At 47.1% G+C, this 20337-nt stretch overlaps 1 protein-coding gene across 1 annotated transcript; it reads right to left on the reverse strand.

The window, feature by feature from the left end:
* Nucleotides 1-4527: 4527 nt before the first annotated feature.
* On the reverse strand, nt 4528-20173 carry UBIAD1 (UbiA prenyltransferase domain containing 1). The gene is made up of 3 exons (XM_089658399.1): nt 20020-20173; nt 9961-10581; nt 4528-5192 (listed from the first exon to the last, which is right to left on the reverse strand). Exons 2-3 carry the CDS (start codon nt 10514-10516, stop codon nt 4705-4707), a joined length of 1044 nt encoding a protein of 347 aa, XP_089514525.1. The 5' UTR covers nt 10517-10581; nt 20020-20173; the 3' UTR covers nt 4528-4704.
* Between the last annotated feature and the right edge of the window lie 164 nt (nt 20174-20337).

Consider the following 20337-nt stretch of genomic DNA (forward strand, 5'->3'; position numbering starts at 1 on the left):
GTGCACAGCTGTTTTAATAAATCAACCCCAATGACTGTCATTAGTACTTAAAAAAAAACAAAAGTTTGTTTTTAAAGTACATGTAAACCCTCACCTTGTAAAACAACCCAGTTAGTTTAAAATCAAAATAAAAGGCAAAACATTTATGTATACATATAATAAACATTATAGATCCCCTTTTTGATAAGTGATCACATACACTCTTTTCTGCATAAGGAGGAGGGAGGAGAAACTGCAGTACATTTATCTTCCCAGTGAATGGCTGTGCGGGGGTGGGGCTCAGGACGAATCTGATCCTTGGATTAGCTCCCAGCACAGCCAGAAAACTGACCATGTTGTGCGTGGTCAGATTTAAATAGGAAAGCAAAGTAAGACCACTCTAGTTGAAAAGGAATCAGTGATCCCCACAACAAATTTCAAACAAAATTCTTCTAGTTTATGGTTAGCTTAGAGTGTTACTAAACCTCGGGACCCTGCATTCACCATATCTGGTCTCCCCGGACCCTGCATTCACCATATCTGGTCTCCCCGGACCCTGCATTCACCATATCTGGTCTCCCCGGACCCTGCATTCACCATATCCGGTCTCCCCGGGACCCTGCATTCACCATATCCGGTCTCCCCGGGACCCTGCATTCACCATATCCGGTCTCCCCGGGACCCTGCATTCACCATATCTGGTCTCCCCGGACCCTGCATTCACCATATCCGCTCTCCCCGGACCCTGCATTCACTATATCCGCTCTCCCCGGACCCTGCATTCACCATATCCGGTCTCCCCGGACCCTGCATTCACCATATCCGGTCTCCCCGGACCCTGCATTCACCATATCCGGTCTCCCCGAACCCTGCATTCACTATATCCGGTCTCCCCGGACCCTGCATTCACCATATCCGGTCTCCCCGGACCCTGCATTCACCATATCCGGTCTCCCCGGACCCTGCATTCACCATATCCGGTCTCCCCGGACCCTGCATTCACCATATCCGGTCTCCCCGGACCCTGCATTCACCATATCCGGTCTCCCCGGACCCTGCATTCACCATATCTGGTCTCCATGGACCCCGCTTTAACTATATCTGGTCCCCTAGGACTGTGCATTCACTATATCTGGTCTCCCTGGACCCTGCATTCACTAGATCTGGTCCCCCAGGACCCTGCATTCACTATATCTGGTCCCCCAGGACCCTGCATTCACTATATCTGGTCTCCCCGGACCCCGCATTCACTATATCCGGTCTCCCCGGACCCTGCATTCACTATATCTAGTCTCCCACAGCACATAGAACACTGACACCAATAGGACACCAATGGGACACTATTCCTCCCGCTGACACCAACAATGGGAAACTATTCCTCCCATTGATACCAGTGATGGGGCACTATATCTCTTAACACCAATGATGAGGCATTGTTTACTCCCAATGATTCCAGGACAATTTTCTTATCCCACTGGCAACAGTCCGGCCCCCCTAAAGTCTGTAACACAGTAAACCGGCCCTTCGTGTATAAAGTTTGGAGACCCCTGGTCTAAGAAACTGGGGGCGTCAAAGATTTCATCACTTCCGGTTTCGCTCATATGTAAAGAAGCCATTACCAGCTTGTGAAAGTATCTGATCAAATCAATCTGTTTGATCAGACGCTTTTAAGACAGACCCCAGATGTCTCAGTAAAGAGTACCTGTCACTGCCCATGCTATCACAGGGGATGTTCATCTCCTGTGCCAGCAATAAATGCAAACAAAAAAATGTTTAAATAATATTGAAAAAAAAAAAGAAGAGCATCCCTGCCCCCTCGTGTTCATGTGCAAAGGTGAATGCGCATTTATTTATCTATTTCAGGTACTTCTATAGCACCACCAATTACGCAGCACTTTACATATATATTGTACATTCACATCAGTCCCTAACCCTCAATGGGTGTACAATCTACGGTCCCTAACTTACATTCATACATACATACACATACTAGGGACAATTTAGACAGGAGCCAATTAACCTACCAGCATGTCTTTGGAGGTGGGAGGAAACCGGAGTACCCAGAGGAAACCCACACAGGCACAGGGAGAACATGCAAACTCCAGGCAGGTGGTGCCGTGGTTGGGATTTGAACCAACAACCCTAGTACTGCCAGGCAGAAGTACTAACCATTTAGCCACTGTGCATGCACATGTAAGTGGTGTTCACACATGTGAGGTATTGCAGCGAATGTTATAGCAAGACCGATACCATAGCACCGGACCTCCTGTGTAACTCTACACTGGTATCCTGTAAAAGCTTTAAAAGCGTTGCCTATGGAGATTTTTAAAATACAACTATAGGCAAAACTTTTTTTTCCCTTTTGGATAGAGTAAGGGAAGGTTACAACCCCTGCTGGTTTATTTTTTGCCTTTTTAGTCCAATTTGGGAGATTTACCTTCACTTCCTTTCCCATGGCTAAAACAGGAAGTGAGAAAATCTCTGCAAACTAAGAGAATTTCTTTGGGACCCCCAATACAACAAAACTAGTGTCCCAATTAGAAAATTTCCCCTCTTACTTTTTTGGGGGCAACCCAAAATTTGGGGTTTCTTTTACGTTCACTTTCATTGATAACAACAAACAGGACAAATAGAGAGGATGAACAGCTGTTCTAATCCGTCTCCAATGTGTCCAAAACTGAAAAAAAAGTTTTGCCTTTAGTTATATTTTAAAGCGGAGTTCCAATCACCTGTCAAAAAATAAAAGTCAGCACCTACAAAAATTGTAGCTGCTGACTTTTAAAAAACAGCCACTTACCAGTCCCTCTGTCCCGTGGTGTGTCCCCAGCCTGTTTCACCTGCCATCCTAGATTCCTGGAGGCCGGCATCCTCAGTGTGGGCACCCGGCTGTGGCTGCTTGTGGCTTCACAGCCAGGTACCCACTGCGCATGCGCGAGTAGCGCTGTGTTTCATGAATGGTCCTGTAGTCTTCTGGGACCCGTCACGTGTCCTAGAAGACTACGGGGAAGGAGGGAGGACACCTTCCGTTTCCGATCACCTAGGCAGTCCGACCGCAATTGGGAGCCGGTACCTGTCAAATTCGGGTACCCGCTCCCCCCCTGCCCCCCAAACGTGCCAATCCTTAATGGGGAGCGGTCCTTACAGCGGAACTTCCCCTTTTGGGTGGAGCTACACTTTAATTACTATAGCTGGCACTGTTACAATTTTATAGCTTTACGTCTTAGGTATCTATTTACCGGACGTACCATCTTTTTATATTTTACCAAAAAATTGGGTATTGCATCGTATTTGTCTGCACTGAAATTTATCAAAGTGTATTTCTTCCAAAAAATTGTGCTTTAAAAACCGCCACACAAATAACACCGTTACATAGTTAATCTGGCTGAAAAAAAACAAAAGTCCATCCAGTTAAACTTTAAGAAAAAAAAAAAGTTATAATCCTATACCCACAGTTATTATTGTGTAACATAAAATATTGCAACACTTACCATTTTATTGTCTAGGGCCTCTGCTTACAAATATGTATGTATTTTGGGGGGGCTCTAATAATTTTCTAGCAAAAAAATGGCGATTTTTATACGTATGACAAATGTCACAACTGGCCTGGGGGTCAAGAAGTTAAAACAAATAAAAGCGCTTAAAGTGAAGCTCCACCTAAAAGGGGAAGTTCTGCTTTAAGCCTTTGTCCCCCGCTCCCCATTAAGGATTGGCACATTTGGGGAGGGGGGGGGGGGTTGGCTCTGATCCCACTTCCGCTGCGAATCGAAAGCGGAAGTGTCCTCCCTCCCCGTAGTCTTCTGGGACACATGACAGGTCCCAGAAGACTACGGGGCCATTCACAAAGCGCAGCACTTCTCGCGCATGCGCAGTGGGCACCCGGCTGTGAAGACGCAATCAGTCACAGCTGGGTGCCCACACTGAAGATGCCGGCGCCAGGGAGAGAAGTCGGCCGGTGAAACCAACAGTGGTGAGGACATTGCTGGACCGAGGGACAGGTAAGTGGCTGTATTTTAAAATCGAAAGTGGAAGTTGTCCTCCCTCCCCGTAGTCTTCTGGGACACATGACAGGTCCTAGACTACGGGGCCATTCACAAAGCGCAGCACTTCTCGCACATGCGCAATGGGCACCCGGCTGTGAAGCCGCAAGTTGTCACAGCCGGGTGCCCACACTGAAGAAGCCAGCGCCAGGGAGAGAAGTCGGCCAGTGAAACCATCCGTGGTGAGGACACCGCTGGACCGAGGGACAGGTAAGTGGCTGTATTTTAAAAGTCAGCAGCTACAGTTTTTGTAGCTGCTTTTATTTTTTTCTTTTCAGGTGGAACTCCGTTTTAATATTTTGCATATCATAACACATCTTATTACTGGTGACCTTCCTGTGGATGTGTAGACTCCCAGCACAACAAGGACAGTTATGCCTGCACTGGACTGCGGTAACTGACCCTTACGCATTTGCGTTGCAGCACAACACCCAGCGACACAACATGCATTGCTGCGCACTGCCGAAAATGCCACATGCGTTGTCTATGATTTAAATGAACTACAATATACTTTATACTGGCTTGAAATCCCTTTTTTATTTTTAATTTTTGGATGGAGTTACTCTCTCATTACAGGCTTTGCTCTCTTTAAGACACTACATGACCTGCTAAAAGACCCAAACACGCAATTAGTGCAACTTTGTATATAAGAATGTACTACAGTGCTATACGAGCCACTGAATTTCCACTAGAGTTTTGGGAGCGAGCCTGGGGGTGCGAGCAAAATACCGAACAAGTAGAAAAGTCCAACAAACAGGTTGAGCTTGGCTGTCTTCTGGGGGATCCCAGTGAAGTTCTGGCTCCTGAACTGGCGCTCCAGGGAAAAAGCCAGCGGGATGGTGAGAAGCGGCAGGGCCATGCTGATGGTGTAACGGGTGGCCAAGATGCAGAAGATGACATACGGGAAGAAGACCAGCAAGTTGTATAACACATAGGAAAGGGTTGGGCCGATGAGGATGGCCAACGTGACAATGCCAGCCTGCCTGTCTGACTCCATGTCCCGAGTGTTGTTGCTGTGAAGGATGGCCTCTGTGTTCAATGCCAGGGGCACAGCATACAGCAAGGGGGTGACTGACAGGGACCCGACCTGGACTGCGTGGGCAAACATGACCGCCAAGGGTCCGAAGGTGATGAGGATCACCAAGTCTCCTAGAGCCACGTACTTGAATCCAATTCCTGCAAGATAAAAATGAAGGCAAAATGTTTAACATGGAAATAATTAAAAAAAAAAAAAATAATAGCACTGTCCCTCATTTAAGAGCAGTGATGGTCAACTTACAAGGGCCCCTGTGATCACATAGGGACCACACACAAATATTCAGTAATCGTAATCCAACATAAGACCATCATAGACTGTGGATGTGCTACAGGAGTGATTGGAGACTGGGGACATGTTCCATGAGATCACTGCCACTACAGTCCATACAGATCATTGCTCCCACTCATCGCTGTGGGGCCTGAGGGTCATACAGTAAGTACCAAAGATATCCACTATAATAACCCAGAATCAATGACCTGACTTAATGGGGCCCATTTTTTAAAAATGTAAAGCATTCAAAAACACCGATCTTGGTGAAGAGGAGAAATCTGGGGTCTTATTGACCCCAGATCCCACCATAAAGAGTACCTGTCACATGAATATTGCTGTCACAAGGGAAGTTTACATTCCTTGTGACAGCAATAAAAGAGATCAAGAGAAAAAAAAATAAAGCAACAGTGTAAAAATAAAATACATAAGTAAATAAATTATTAAAAAAAGAAAAAAAAAAAATGTAAGTGCCCCATCCCCCCATGCTCACGCACAGAGGCGAATGCACACAAACAGCGATAGTCACAAACATGTGAGGTATAACTGCAAATGTCAGATTATGGGAAGTAATTCTAGTATCCTCTTTAAATACAAAGTGGTAACCTGTAAAGGCTTTTAAATAGTGAAAAAGCTGTAAATATTACTAACAAAGAGGCCCTGTATGAAAACTAAGGCAACATCATTGTAAATCTAACAGGTGGGTCAATATGTAAAAAAACACATCTCAAAGTTCACATATAAGGAGGCCCCTTTCACATGGGGTGGATTCTGTCAAGTGGATCTGCCTGCTCAGTGGGTGATCTGTCTGCTGATCCCCACTGAGCAGGTGGATGACAAGCCTGTGCCTGCTCCGCTTGTACAGAGCAGACACAGCCCGCTGTTCTCCATGGGGCGGTTGGATGTAAATGGACATGTTTCCGTTTACAGCTGACTGCCATCCGATCCAATCCTCTTGACCAGGGGTGTCAAACACCATTTCATCGCGGGCCATATCAGCAATTGCGGTTGCCCTCAAAGGGCCGATTGTATCTGTAAAACTAGATGTTCAGAGCACCCCACCCCCCCATTACATCAGATGTCAACAATCCCACACCCTCCCTAACATCACCGTGCACCCCCTTTGTGGGCAGAACTGGAAAGCAGAAAGTGCAGGGTCTGGAGGAGGACCAGAGGAGGAGTGGAGTCAGTTACTAGAGTCTGCTGAATGCTGAGACCAGGGGAGGCAGAGATGAGGGGGTGCTGCAGCTGCAATGAGAATGCAGCAGAGAAGAGTTTTATTCTCTTCTCTGCTGCCGAGTGCTGAGACAACGTGGGGGCGGAGACAAAGGGGTACCTGCAGGAGAGGTACAAGGGCCACATGCAACGGCCTGGAGGGCCAGGTTCGGCCCACGGGCCTTGTGTTTGACACCTGTGCTCTAGACGGATGGGAAACAAATCCCCATCAGTCTGTTTTTGGAGGACCGGATCGGATGCAGGTGGGTGTAAACGGACACATGCCCATTTACATCTGACCACTTTACAGAGATCAATAGGTGGTTCAATCGGGTCAGCCTGAAAAACGGACAGGCGGACCTTATTGGTCCACCCGTGTGAAAGGGGCCGAAAGTGTTAAATAACCAAAATACTCTGAACAATCCACAAATACATGTAGATAAGATCATCAGGAAATAAAGTCCATATCCGGGGGAATCAACAAGGTGTGCATACTCCTTTAAATGACACACTGGCCACCAGTGTCACTCCAACCTGCTCACCTTCATAATCCAGGAAATCAGGTCTAACAGGTTTGTATCCCCCCAGGGATATAATACGGCTCAGTCGTCCACATCGAAAATTGTTTTAGCATTTCCAGAGCAAAGATTCCTCTGCAAAATACTGATCACCGCATATGCATCCATATGAAAGACAAAACTCTCATAATTCTCTCGGAATGCTTTATTCACTGAGTGAGAACAATCATTCATGATTCATTCCAAACGGAGGACCTGTAGAGGCTTTTATGGCCTAGAACGTAGGGAAGCCACGTTTGTCACAGCCTCACAGACGCATGCAATTTTAAAGTGGTTATAAAGCCTAAACAGTGGCTAAATGTTTAGCACTTCCGCCTGGCAGTACTCAGGTCGCTGGTTCGCATCCCAACCACGGCACCACCTGCCTGGAGTTGGCATGTTCTCCCTGTGACTGCGTGGGTTTCCTCCGGGTACTCCGGTTTCCTTCCACACTCCAAAGACATGCTGGTAGGTAAATTGGCTCCTGTCTAAATTGGGCCTAGTATGTGTATGTATGAATGTGAGTTAGGGACCTTAAATTGTACGCCCCCTGAGGGTTAGGGACTGATGTGAATGTACAATATATATGTAAAGCGCTGAGTAAATTGATGGTGCTATAGAAGTACCTGAAATGAATACTTTTTTTAAAACTTAAAAGAACTCCAGGATTTTTTCCCCCATGTAGTGGGCCTGTTCCCACACTGTATGGGTTAATTGCTTGTTTTTGCTAGAGGTTCGGATAGCGGAGATATACAGTATCTACCCAATCCGCCGTTGATCCTCTGAGCGCAAATACCAGTCCCTGCTGCTCCTGCCCCTCTGCATGCTAGCGGTCTTGTGCATGGACTGTTCCTGACGTCATCGCGTCCATAGACTGGCTCTGGACATGAGAACGACCCATAGAATAGTCCCATTGCAGAACATGGGGGAGCATTTTTGTGCACCCCTAGACAAAATGAGCAGTTAACCCATGCAGTGCGGGCACAGCCCCACTGCACGGGGAATAAAGAAAAAATTCACGGAGGTCCGCTTCATCACATTCCTTGCATCAAGGCAAAAATTGCTTAGGCATCAGGTATTGTCCCCTCACCTCTCCTTAAGTCCTCATGCACACGGGACGTTTTGATAATGCTGGGAACGTTAGCTGTGTAAAGTCATGTTAAAAACGTGGGTTTTTCAGCTTTTTTTTAGCGTTTTTGCATTAGCGTTTAACACGTTTTGCCGTGTTTTTCAGCTTTTTTTTTTTCACCCAAAAAAAATTTTTCTTCAAGAGTGGGTGATGTGTGGCATAAGCTTCTAATGTTGGCCCAGAAATGCCAAGATAGTAGAAGCAACCCCTCCAAATGACCCCTCTTTGGAAAGCAGACACTCCAACGTATTTGCTAAGAGGCATGGTGAGTATTTTGCAGATCTCATTTGTTGCCACGTTTGTGGAAAACGTAGAAAGACAAAAATTATTTTTTTCTTTTCCTTTTCAAAACTCTGTGACAAAAATGATATCTGTAAAATACTCACCATGCCTCTTATCAAATTCCTTGGGGTGTCTACTTTCCAAAAAGGGGTCATTTGGGGGGGTGTTTGTATTATCCTGGCATTTCAGGGCCTCCGAAACTGTGATAGGTAGTGGGGAAGTGATATGAGGAAATATGCCCTTTGAAAGCCTGGAGGTGGTCATTGGATTTTGGGGGCCTGTATGCAGCTAGGCTGTCAAAAAGTCTCTCACATGTGGTATTCCCATGCTCGGGAGAAGTAGAAGAATGTATTTTGGGGTGTAATTCCACATATACCCATGGCATGCAAGAGCAATATATCATTAAAGTGACAACTGTGTGTAAAAAACAAAAAAAAAAAAAAAGAGAAAGGCTTGCCATCTTTAAATTTGTGGCAAAAAATAAAATATTCCATGGACTCAACATGCCTCTCTGCAAAATCCTTGGGGTATCTACTTTCCAAATAGGGGTCTTTTGGGGGGGGGGATGGGGGGTTGTACTGCCCTGGCATTTTAGCACCTCAAGACATGTGACAGGCAGTCAGAAAGTAAAAGCTACGTAAATTCCAATATACATACCATAGTTTGTAGATGCTATAACTCTCACACAAACCGTTTAATATACAGGTATTGAGATTTTTTTTTTTACCAAAGATGCAGCAGAATACATTATAGACTAAATTTTTGTCTAAGTTTGAGTTTATTGAATAATTTTTATAACCAAAAGTGAAAAATATTGTTGTTTTTTTTTCAAACATTTCAGTCTTTTTTTGTTTATAGAGCAAAAAGTAAAAACCGCAGAGGTGATCAAATACCACCAAAAGAAAGCTCTATTTGTGTGAAAAATGGACATAAATTTCGTTTGGGTACAGCATTGCACGACCGCGCAATTACCACTTATAATAGCGCTGTGCAGAACAACAAAAAATAATCTGGTCATGAAGGTGGGTAAATCCTCTGGAGGGCAAGTGGTTAAAAACATTGAAATATTTAAAAAAAAATGCTTTTAATAACACTTTAATCACCTCCAGTTTAATTATATATGAACTGGTGGCAACCATTAAATTTGGTGCATTAAGAGTGCCACTTTGTAAAAATGGCGCTATTAAGAACTACCAGAATATGCTGCATGTGTTAGTAAAGTGAGCAAAACTGGCAGTGGAGATTTTTGAATTTTGAAAGTCCACATAATCAAAAAACAGTTTTTAGTTCTTTATTGAATTCCCTCCATGTTTGGAGGGGTTTAACTAATCTTCAGGCCTAAAATTATTTTTTAAACACTTGTATGAGAAGAAACCCCCCCCCCAAAAAAACCTTGGCAGTGAAAGGGTTAAACTGTGAGAGAGGATGAAGCCTACAAATCATAGTGAACCCTACCTCCGGTGTAGAGGAAAGAGCCGGACAGGCCCCCAAAATATATCAGGGCCATCTGCTCCAGCTTGAGCTTGGACAGGAAGTAGAGACACGCAGCACACACACAGCCCAGCGTGTACAGCACCATGCCGAACCGCACCACGTCCTGCGGCTCCAGAATTTGGTCCACTAAAGTCCGGTCATCGCTCTTCTTGTGGTCGATGCCTTTAGTGAAGTCGTAGTAGGTGTTGACCAAATTCCCAGCCCCGTGGACGGCCAGGACTGCGACGGCGCAGGCCAAGAGCACAATAAAGTCAAGCCTGCCTTCGGCCCTGTACGCCAAGGCACTGCCCAGGGCCACGGGGGTGAGGGAAGCGCTGAAGCTCCAGGGACGGAGGGCGAGGACGTAGCTGGCGCATTTCTTCTTCCAGCCCACGGCTTTCGTCGGTGGTCTGTCCACCGGAGGATGAACGGGACCGTTGGGTAGCGGCGCAGAGTCCTTGGAGAGGTCGGTGAACTCCGCACCATTGAACAGCTCGGTGCTGATGCTGATGTTATTGGAGCAGTTGTCAGATTTCATGGTTCTAGTTGCAGTAAAAAAATGAGATGCGGCTTCAGAGTCTGCTGTGTGAGGAACAACCCCGACTGCAAAACAAACAGAATAATTGTTAGCCAGTTCAGCTTTCAGCCCTCTATGTCCCCTATGTACCCCTATACACCACTGCATCCGACACTTTGCATTGCACTTGGTGATGTAAGGCTTGGATGCAGCTGCTCGGCCATGGAAACCCATTCCGTGGAGCTCCCTACGCACTGTTGTGCTAATCTGAAGGCCACACCAAGTTTGGAGGTCTTTAGCCATTGATTCTGCAGACAGTTGGCAACTTCTGCGCTTCAGCATGCGCTGACCCCACTCTGTCATTTTACGTGGCCTTCCAACTTGGTGGCTGAGTTGCTGTTGTTCCCAGTTGCTTCCACTTTGTTATAATCTCACTAACAGCTGAGCATGGAATATTTAGTAGCCAGGAAATGTCACGGATGGACTTATTGCACAGGTGGCAATCTATCACGGGACCACGCTTGGATTCACTGATCTCCTGAGAGCGACCCATTCTTTCACAAATGTTTGTAGAAGCAGTTTGCATGCCTAGGTAATGATTGTATACACCTGTGGCCATGGAGGTGATTGGAACACCTGAATCCAATGATTTGGAGGCCTGGCCCAATTCTTTTGGCAATATAGTGTGTGTGTGCCAGGAGCAACACAGCCAGAGGTAGCATTGGCAACTATCATCTTGGCTAAAGTATTCATCTTGGATTAAGTATTGAGCATTGCACTTCGGCTCTGCATCATCTGAATAACTCTTCTCTATCCCATCACAGGTAAATGTCTGCAAGCAATATCCATCTGTACTATTGCCCATGCCATGTATGAATGCTAATTCACCCTGCACCGCTATATGGTAATCTGTGCTGCTTTTAAAATCCACCTCTAACTGAAGCTGATTCATTACGATCAATGTTCTTATTGGTCATTCTTACTGCGTCATAAATCTTTAACTCTGGCCCATATTACTGTGGTGTTTATTTTGCTCTTATTGTCTAACCCAAATTTATTAGCCAATCCTAATCTTTATAACTCTGCCCTCCTGCTCTCTTGTCTCTTGTAGTACTCCTTTAGTGTGAGAAGTTTGCCCTGCTAGCCATGTGTCTCTGCAATGCATTCCTAATTGGTCGATTGAAAATACCCTCACCCAACTCAGTATAAATGTAGGCCTTCCTTAGGGGAGGCACAGCCAGGGGCAGCATTGGCAACTATCATCTTGGATATACACCCTAGTGACATCCGGTATAACTTGGCAGGTCAGGCGACTTGCAGATTGTATGCCAAGTCGCACCCTATTGTCCGCTATTAGAGCGGTCATATCGGTGTGGTTCCGACTTGGTCACAGCCACACCGATTTCCTAAGTAGTACATGCACTACTTTTGTTGCGATTTGCATAGACATCTGTGTCAGATGTCTTGCAAATCGCAACTGAAATCGGCAGGTCACACAATTTTGAAATCGTGCGACTACACTGTAAGTCGCACGATTTCAAAATCAGCTTTGATGTGAATGGGGGCTAAGTATTGAGCATTGCACTTCGGCTCTGCACTTCAGCAAATGCACAAAGCGAGAAGCAGACAACTTCAAATACTAAACAGACTACAGGTGACCTGTTTCCCTATTCAGTTCTTATCAGGGTGGATAAAAATCAATGATTTTTTTAAAAAAAGAAAAAAAAAAAATCAGATTTTTTTTATTTAAATCGGATTTTTTTTAATAAAATGCTTTTTGAGGAAAAATGTATTACCATCCAAAGGTTATTCCATCATGAAATAAAGATTAGTTTTTTAATTATGTAGAATAAGGCTGTATATGTTTAATTTTTTTGCTAAATAAATTCCATGAATCCATTCACAATGTCATGCTCTTCCAGAGGTTTTTGTAAGATTATTGGGCAGTTTCTCTGCCTACAAGATATTATCACAGATGATTGGTTTACTTTTGCAGTTCTCAAAACTGAATTTGACTCAGCGGAGATCACAGGCCTCTTCTTCACAGCAAAAATGTTATAACATGAACAGAGTTAAGAAAAAGACCTTCATCCTAACTTCTACAGACCTATGAATACAGAATCAACCCCTTCAGTGCTAAGTTTCAAGAAGTTCAGTGAATAGAATAGAAACAATATTTTTCTGATTGTTTGGAGTGGAATAGATCTGCACAAGAAGAAAGTGAAACTAAGTGTGAGGAGGAAGGGGCTGACAGTCTAAGTTTCTTAAAATATACCGGATTTTTCGCTCCATAAGACGCACTTTTTTCCCCCCAAAAAAGGGGGGAAAATGTCAGTGTGTCTTATGGAGAGAATATGGAGTGGCCGGTCCGGTATTTCCACCGCCGCCGTGTCAGAATACTGGGCCGGCCGCTCAGCTCTGCAGCGGGACCTTATGGAGATGACTGCTGACCTTTGGGGAGGGGGAGCGGGTACCTGAATTTGACAGGTACCCGCTCTTACTTCCGCGGAGTTGTTCTTTGACATTACCTGTTCCTCTATCCAGCCGCACGCTGTCTTCCCGGCTTCTGTAGTGTGGGCGCTCGGCTTGACAGCTGGGTGCCAAGTGCGCATGCGCAAGAAGCGATGCTTTTTGTAAAATGGTAAGGCAGTACCTGGGACACATGACAGATCCCAGAAGCCGCCGGACCAATCACAAAGCGCAAGTGCTTCTCGCTCATGCGCACTGGGCACCTGGCTGTCATGCCGAGCGCCGACACTACAGAAGCCAGGAAGACAGCGCACGGCTGGATAGAGGAACAGTTAAGATCAAAGAACAACTCCGCAGAAGAGCGGGTACCTGTCAAATACAGGTACCCGCCCCCCCCCTCCCCAAAGGTCAGCAGTCATCTCCTGTGCTGTCCGCAGTCTCTGGCCATCCCTGTGCTGTCCGCAGTCTCTGGCCATCCCTGTGCTGTGCGCAGTCTCTGGCCATCCCTGTGCTGTGCGCAGTCTCTGGCCATCCCTGTGCTGTCCGCAGTCTCTGGCCATCCCTGTGCTGTCCGCAGTCTCTGGCCATCCCTGTGCTGTCCGCAGTCTCTGGCCATCCCTGTGCTGTCCGCAGTCTCTGGTCATCTCCTGTACTATGTTTGCAGTCCATTAGTTGAGAATTTTTTTTTTCCTGTTTTCTGCCTCTAAAACCTAGGTGCGTCTTATGGTCAGGTGCGTCTTATGGAGCGAAAAATACGGCATATATTTTGTTTAGCCAAATTAGTTAACAAACATGGATGTTTGTTTAAGCAAATCACATATGCTGTAATGTTATTGTTTCAGTTGAATAAATCTATTTAAATTATTATTAAGGTAATGATTATTTTTCTCCTTCCTAAGTACAACAGAAAAGTTGTCCAAATATGAATGATTAACCTATTAAACTGGGGATAAAAAAACTAATATGAAAAGTTGTTATTCTAAAAATCTTCATCTACTTGCATATTAAAGTTATACCAGCAAGAATTTGTTTTTATGTAGAAAACTAGGATTTAAATCAAGCCTTACTGACTAGTGATTTAAATTGTGATTTAAATCAAATCCACCCTGGTTCTTATCCAGTCTGTTTCTTCATCTCACCACTCTGTAACATACACTCCCTACTCCTCCTTCTCACAGTTGTATCCTCTCTCTCCTTCATTCCACAACTTACAGATGTCACCCATAATCCTGTCTTCACCCTATTACTGTACTCATCAACTCCTGCTAATTCTGAACCCACATACTAATAAAACCTCCAGGACATTGGAACCTGTCCCTCCATGTAAGTCATACTCCCATATTACCTCCCTCACCCTTCTGCTTCTCCCAACATCTGGAGACATTTCCCCCAATCCTGGGCCACCATCTTTTTCCTTTGATCAACACACTCGGCTCCCCCCTATCCTCTAACACCAGCCACAATCCACACAATCTAGTTACTATTCCTCTTCTTCCTAGAATCAGCCTCCCCTTTTCCTGTACCCTCTGGAATCCCCGCTCTGTCCGTAACAAACACACCTGTCCATGACCTTGTGATCACAAACTCCTTTAACTTGCTTGCAATTACAGAAACCTGGCTTCATGAATCTGATTTTCTATCTCCTGCTGCCCTCTCCCACGGTGGTCTCCTCTGGACTCACTCTCCCAGGCCTAGTGGACAGAAAGGTGGTGGAGTTAAAATCCTCCTATCCCCTCAAAGCACTTTTCAGGTCCTTTGTTCACCTCCCTCTCTGTCCCTCTCCTCATTTGAAGTTCACTCTATTCCTCTATTCTCTCCAGTTTCTTTAAGAATTGCCATGATCTATCAGCCTCTTGGACCGGTATCAAGCTTCCTTGATGACTTCTCTGCCTGGCTGCCTTACGTTCCCTCTTCTGAAATTCCCACGATCATTCTTGATGACTTGAGCATCCCTGTCAATCTTAACACTCCTGCTACCTCTAAACTTCAGAGCCTAACCACTTCTTTTGACCTAAAACAATGGACACATGCTTCTACTCACTCCAATGGTAACTGCCTGGACCTTGTATTCTCCTACCTATGCACTCCTTGCAACCTCACCAACTTTCCTCTTCCTCTGTATGATCACTCCATTACTATTATTATACAGTATTTATAAAGCGCCAATAGTTTGCTCAGCGCTGTACATTACAAAGGGGGACAGAACAGGTGACAGAACAATACCAATACAATGCAAAACATGAGGGGATCGAGGGCCCTGCTCTTTCGAGCTTACAATCTAGGATGGAGGGGATGGTGGCACAGGAGGAGATAGCTGTGGGGGATGGAGTGGTAGGAAGAGTGGAGGAGGTTGGCAAGTTAGCAGGGGGTGGGGTAGGCTCCCCTGAAGAGATGGGTTTTCAGGGTGCGCCTAAAGGAGAGGAGAGTAGGTGATAATCTGATGGGTTGGGGCAGGGAGTTCCAGAGGATGGGTGACACCCTGGAGAAGTCCTGGAGGCGGGCATGGGAGGAGGAGACCAGGGAACTAGAGAGAAGGAGGTCTTGTGAGGAGCGGAGTGTGCGTGTTGGGTGGTACTTGGATATTAGGTCGGTGATGTAGTTCGGGGCAGTATGGTGGACAGCTTTGTACGTCAGTGTTAGGATTTTGAATTTGATCCGTTGCGCAATCGGAAGCCAGTGGAGGGATTGGCAGAGGGGGGTGGTGGAGATGGAGTGGTTGGAAAGGTGAATGAGTCTGGCAGCCGTATTCAGGATGGACTGAAGCGGGGACAGCCAGCGACGAGGCAGGCCAGTGAGGAGGGAGTTGCAGTAGTCGAGTCGTGATATGATGAGGGAGTGGATGAGCTGTTTAGTGGTTTCTGGGGTTAGGAACGTGCGGATTTTGGCGATGTTGCGGAGGTGGAGTCTGCATGAGTTTGTTAAAGATTGAACTTGGGCTGGAAGGATAGGTTGGAGTCCAGAATGACACCAAGAGCTTCACTCTCTCCTTGGCTTCCTCCTCCTTGTCTTCCAACTACCAGTTACCCGTAGAAACCTTCGCTATCTTAACCCTGCTCTTCTTTTTTTGGCAACAGATTGTCTCAAAGACAAAATCTCAAAATCTCAGCCCTGTCCTGCCCCAACCTGTCCACTTCTGTATAAAACAGTTCATTGTCATCCACTGTGGACACATTGGCCCCCCTCACTACACACAGAATTAGGACCCGACCGCTACAGCCCTGGTAAACAGACACCAGGTGCCTCAAATCACGTAGCCAAGCTCTTGAGCATTTATGGCGTAAGACTAAGACCCAGCAAGACTTCAACCAATATAAATCTGCCCTTCAAAAATACAATTCTTGTCTCCACACTGCCAAACAGACCTATTTTATCACTCATCAACACCCTCTCACACAATCCACGTCAACTCTTTTCTACCTTTAACTCTCTACTTCATCCTTCTTTACCTCCACCCGCTAACTCACTCACTGCCCAGGAGATAACTAATCACTTCAAAAATAAGATTGATACAATTCGTGACGAGATCTCCACTGGACAGATATCTCCCTCACCCTACACTCCTTGTCCACCAGACATCTCCCTCACCCTACACTCCTTGTCCACCAGACATCTCCCTCACCCTACACTCCTTGTCCACCAGACATCTCCCTCACCCTACACTCCTTGTCCACCAGACATCTCCCTCACCCTACACTCCTTGTCCACCAGACATCTCCCTCACCCTACACTCCTTGTCCACCAGACATCTCCCTCACCCTACACTCCTTGTCCACCTGCACAATCTATCCTTCCTTTGTTTAACCCAGCTACTATAGAGGAGGTTGGTAAACTGTTTTCTAAAGCCCACCTAACCACCTGTCCCCTGTCCCCTCGCAAGTACTACGGTCACCCTCTGGCTCTGTCCTTCACGCTCATATCTTCAATCTCCCCCTTTCTACTGGCATCTTCCCCAACTCTCTAAAACATGCGCTAGTCACCCCCATACTTAAAAAAGCCTCACTGGACCCCACCAATCTTGGCAACCTAAGACCCATCTCCTTACTCCCTTTTGCCTCCAAACTCCTTGAACGTCTAGTCTACAACCGGCTGAGCTGCCACCTTATTGAGAATAACCTTTTTGATCCCCTTCAGTCTGGATTTCACCCACAACACTCCACAGAAATTGTTCTCCTAAAACTCACAAATGACTTACTAACCACTAAAACCAATGGTCACTATTCCGTACTCTTACTCTTGGACCTCTCCGCTGCCTTTGACATAGTTGACCAACCCCTGCTCCTCAAAAGCTCTATTTACTTGGTCTCCATGACTGTACTCTATGTTGGTTCGAATCTTACCTATCTCACTGCACCTTCAATACCACTTACAACTCTACTTCCTCTTCTCCTACTCCTCTTACTGTCGGGATCCCCCAAGGTTCTGTCCTTGGACCTCTCCATTTCTCTATCTGGCCCCCATTCAGTGTTTTCTACCCCTCTCTGCCAATCCCTCCACTGGCCTCCATTCAGTGTCTGCTACCCCTCTCTGCCAATCCCTCCACTGGCTTCCATTCAGTATCCTCCACCCCTCTCTGCCAATCTCTCAACTGGCCTTCAACCAGTGTCCTCTACCCCTCTCTGCCAATCCCTCCACTGGCCTCCACTCAGTGTCTGCTACCCCTCTCTGCCAATCCCTCCACTGGCCTCCACTCAAGTGTTCTCTACTCTTCTCTGCCAATCCCTCCACTGGCTTCCATTCAGTATCCTCCACCCCTCTCTGCCAATCTCTCAACTGGCCTCCAATCAGTGTCCTCTACCCCTCTCTGCCAATCCCTCCACTGGCCTCCACTCAGCGTCTGCTACCCCTCTCTGCCAATCCCTCCACTGGCCTCCACTCAAGTGTTCTCTATTCCTCTCTGCCAATCCCTCCACTGGCTTCCATTCAGTATCCTCCACCCCTCTCTGCCAATCTCTCAACTGTCCTCCAATCAGTGTACTCTACCCCTCTCTGCCAATCCCTCCACTGGCCTCCATTCAGTGTCCTCTACCCCTCTCTGCCAATCCCTCCACTGGCCTCCATTCAGTGTCCTCCACCCCTCTCTGCCAATCCCTCCACTGGCCTCCATTCAGTATCCTCCACCCCTCTCTGCCAATCTCTCAACTGGCCTCCATTCAGTGTCTGCTACCCCTCTCTGCCAATCCCTCCACTGGCTTCCATTCAGTATCCTCCACCCCTCTCTGCCAATCTCTCAACTGGCCTCCAATCAGTGTCCTCTACCCCTCTCTGCCAATATCTCCACTGGCCTCCACTCAGTGTCTGCTACCCCTCTCTGCCAATCCCTCCACTGGCCTCCACTCAAGTGTTCTCTACTCTTCTCTGCCAATCCCTCCACTGGCCTCCATTCAGTATCCTCCACCCCTCTCTGCCAATCTCTCAACTGGCCTCCAATCAGTGTCCTCTACCCCTCTCTGCCAATCCCTCCACTGGCCTCCACTCAGTGTCTGCTACCCCTCTCTGCCAATCCCTCCACTGGCCTCCATTCAGTGTTCTCTACTCCTCTCTGCCAATCCCTCCACTGGCCTCCATTCAGTGTTCTCTACTCCTCTCTGCCAATCCCTCCACTGGCCTCCATTCAGCGTTCTCTACTCCTCTCTGCCAATCCCTCCACTGGCCTCCACTCAGTGTCCTCCACCCCTCTCTGCCAATCCCTCCACTGGCCTCCATTCAGTGTTCTCTACTCCTCTCTGCCAATCCCTCCACTGGCCTCCATTCAGTGTCTGCTACCCCTCTCTGCCAATCCCTCCACCGGCCTCCACTCAGTGTTCTCAAACTCCTCTCTGCCAATCCCTCCACTGGCTTCCATTTAGTATCCTCCACCCCTCTCTGCCAATCTCTCAACTGACCTCCAATCAGTGTCCTCTACCCCTCTCTGCCAATCCCTCCACTGGCCTCCATTCAGTGTCCTCCACCCCTCTCTGCCAATCCCTCCACTGGCCTCCACTCAGTGTCCTCCACCCCTCTCTGCCAATCCCTCCACTGGCCTCCATTCAGTGTCCTCCACCCCCTCTCTGCCAATCCCTCCACTGGCTTCCCATTGCCCAACGAATAAAATCTAACAACTTACAAAGCCATCCACAGCTCTGCCCCCAGCTACATCACCAACCTGCTCTCAGAATATCAACCAAACCGCTCTCTTCGATCCTCCCAAGACCTTCTGCTCTTTAGTTCCCATGTCACCTCCTGCCATGCTCGCCTCCAGGACTTCTCCCGAGCTTCTCCCATCCTATGGAACTTCCTACCCCAATCTGTCCAGCTTCTAATCTATCCACCTTTAGACAATCCCTGAGAACCTCTTTAAAGAAGTCTATCCTGCTAACTAGTATACCGCCATTTATTTCCTCCATCAGCTCATCCCCCCACAGCTATTACCTTTTGTATCACTCACCCCTTCCTCCTAGATTGTAAGCTCCCAGGATCAGGGTCCTCTGTTTCGTCTTGTACCAAATTGTATTGTAACTGTAATGTCTGCCTTCGTTTTGTACAGTGCTGCGCAAACTGTTGGAGCTATATAAATCCTGTATAATAATATTATATATAAAAAAATAAACAGACAGGCCCTCATGGCAGACTTGAAAATGCTACCTGCCTGGCAGTCATGCCGATCCCCCGGCTTCAGCACAGAGGTGGAACAAGTACACAGATCTGGAGGTGTAAATCCACACCGCTTACTAGCCACCTATTATTATTCAGTGGCTCTGACCCCGACAGCCAGGCAATAGGCATTTTCTACAGCAGGCCATTTTCTGGGGACGCGGTGCTGTACACACCCCCACCAGAAGAGGGAGCTCTGTCAGCTATCCATTCTTCCTACAGGGAGACACCCACTGCCAACATCACCCAATCAGGACGGAGCTTAGAGGACGGTATGCGTAAGAAGGGAGCCTGAGGCGAGATGCTATTGGCAGCTGGTGGTGGAGCCCCTCCCCTGTGTGCTGAAGAGGATTTCTGTCTCATGGTGGGACTTGTAGTTCTACATAACAATCCCAGTGCCCGGCTTAGGGGAGATCATCACTCACCTCTCCCCTCCTCTACCTCTCTACGTGTCCTCTGGAGGCCGCCATCTTCACTGTGCTACGAGATAATCCTTCCCCTCCCGACACATATCCCTCCGCCGACTATGCCGTATCCTTCCCTCATCACTGAGACCACGCCTGGACAATGCTGACAAAACACACCCACAACAAGACACGCCCCTTCGTTCTAGTAGAGGGGCGGTGTATACCGGCTCGGGGATCGCTGCTGGGCGGAGTGTGAAGGGAGCCACTTGAGGGCGGAGTGTGAGGGGAGGTGCTTGAGGGCGGAGTGTGAGAGGAGGTGCTGGTGGGCGGAGTGTG

The sequence above is a fragment of the Staurois parvus genome, unplaced genomic scaffold (assembly GCF_062004578.1).
Source record: "Staurois parvus isolate SC_StPar_1 unplaced genomic scaffold, SC_StPar_1.0 ptg001066l, whole genome shotgun sequence".
In the NCBI taxonomy this organism is placed as follows: domain Eukaryota; kingdom Metazoa; phylum Chordata; class Amphibia; order Anura; family Ranidae; genus Staurois; species Staurois parvus.

Coding starts and splice junctions, on each gene's coding strand:
- UBIAD1 (XM_089658399.1), bottom strand. CDS start 10,516: ATGAAATCTGACAACTGCTCCAATAACATCAGCATCAGCACCGAGCTG. Junction 5,193..9,960: donor CTCTTTCCTCTACACCGGAG/GTAGGGTTCACT, acceptor TTTATCTTGCAG/GAATTGGATTCAAGTACGTG.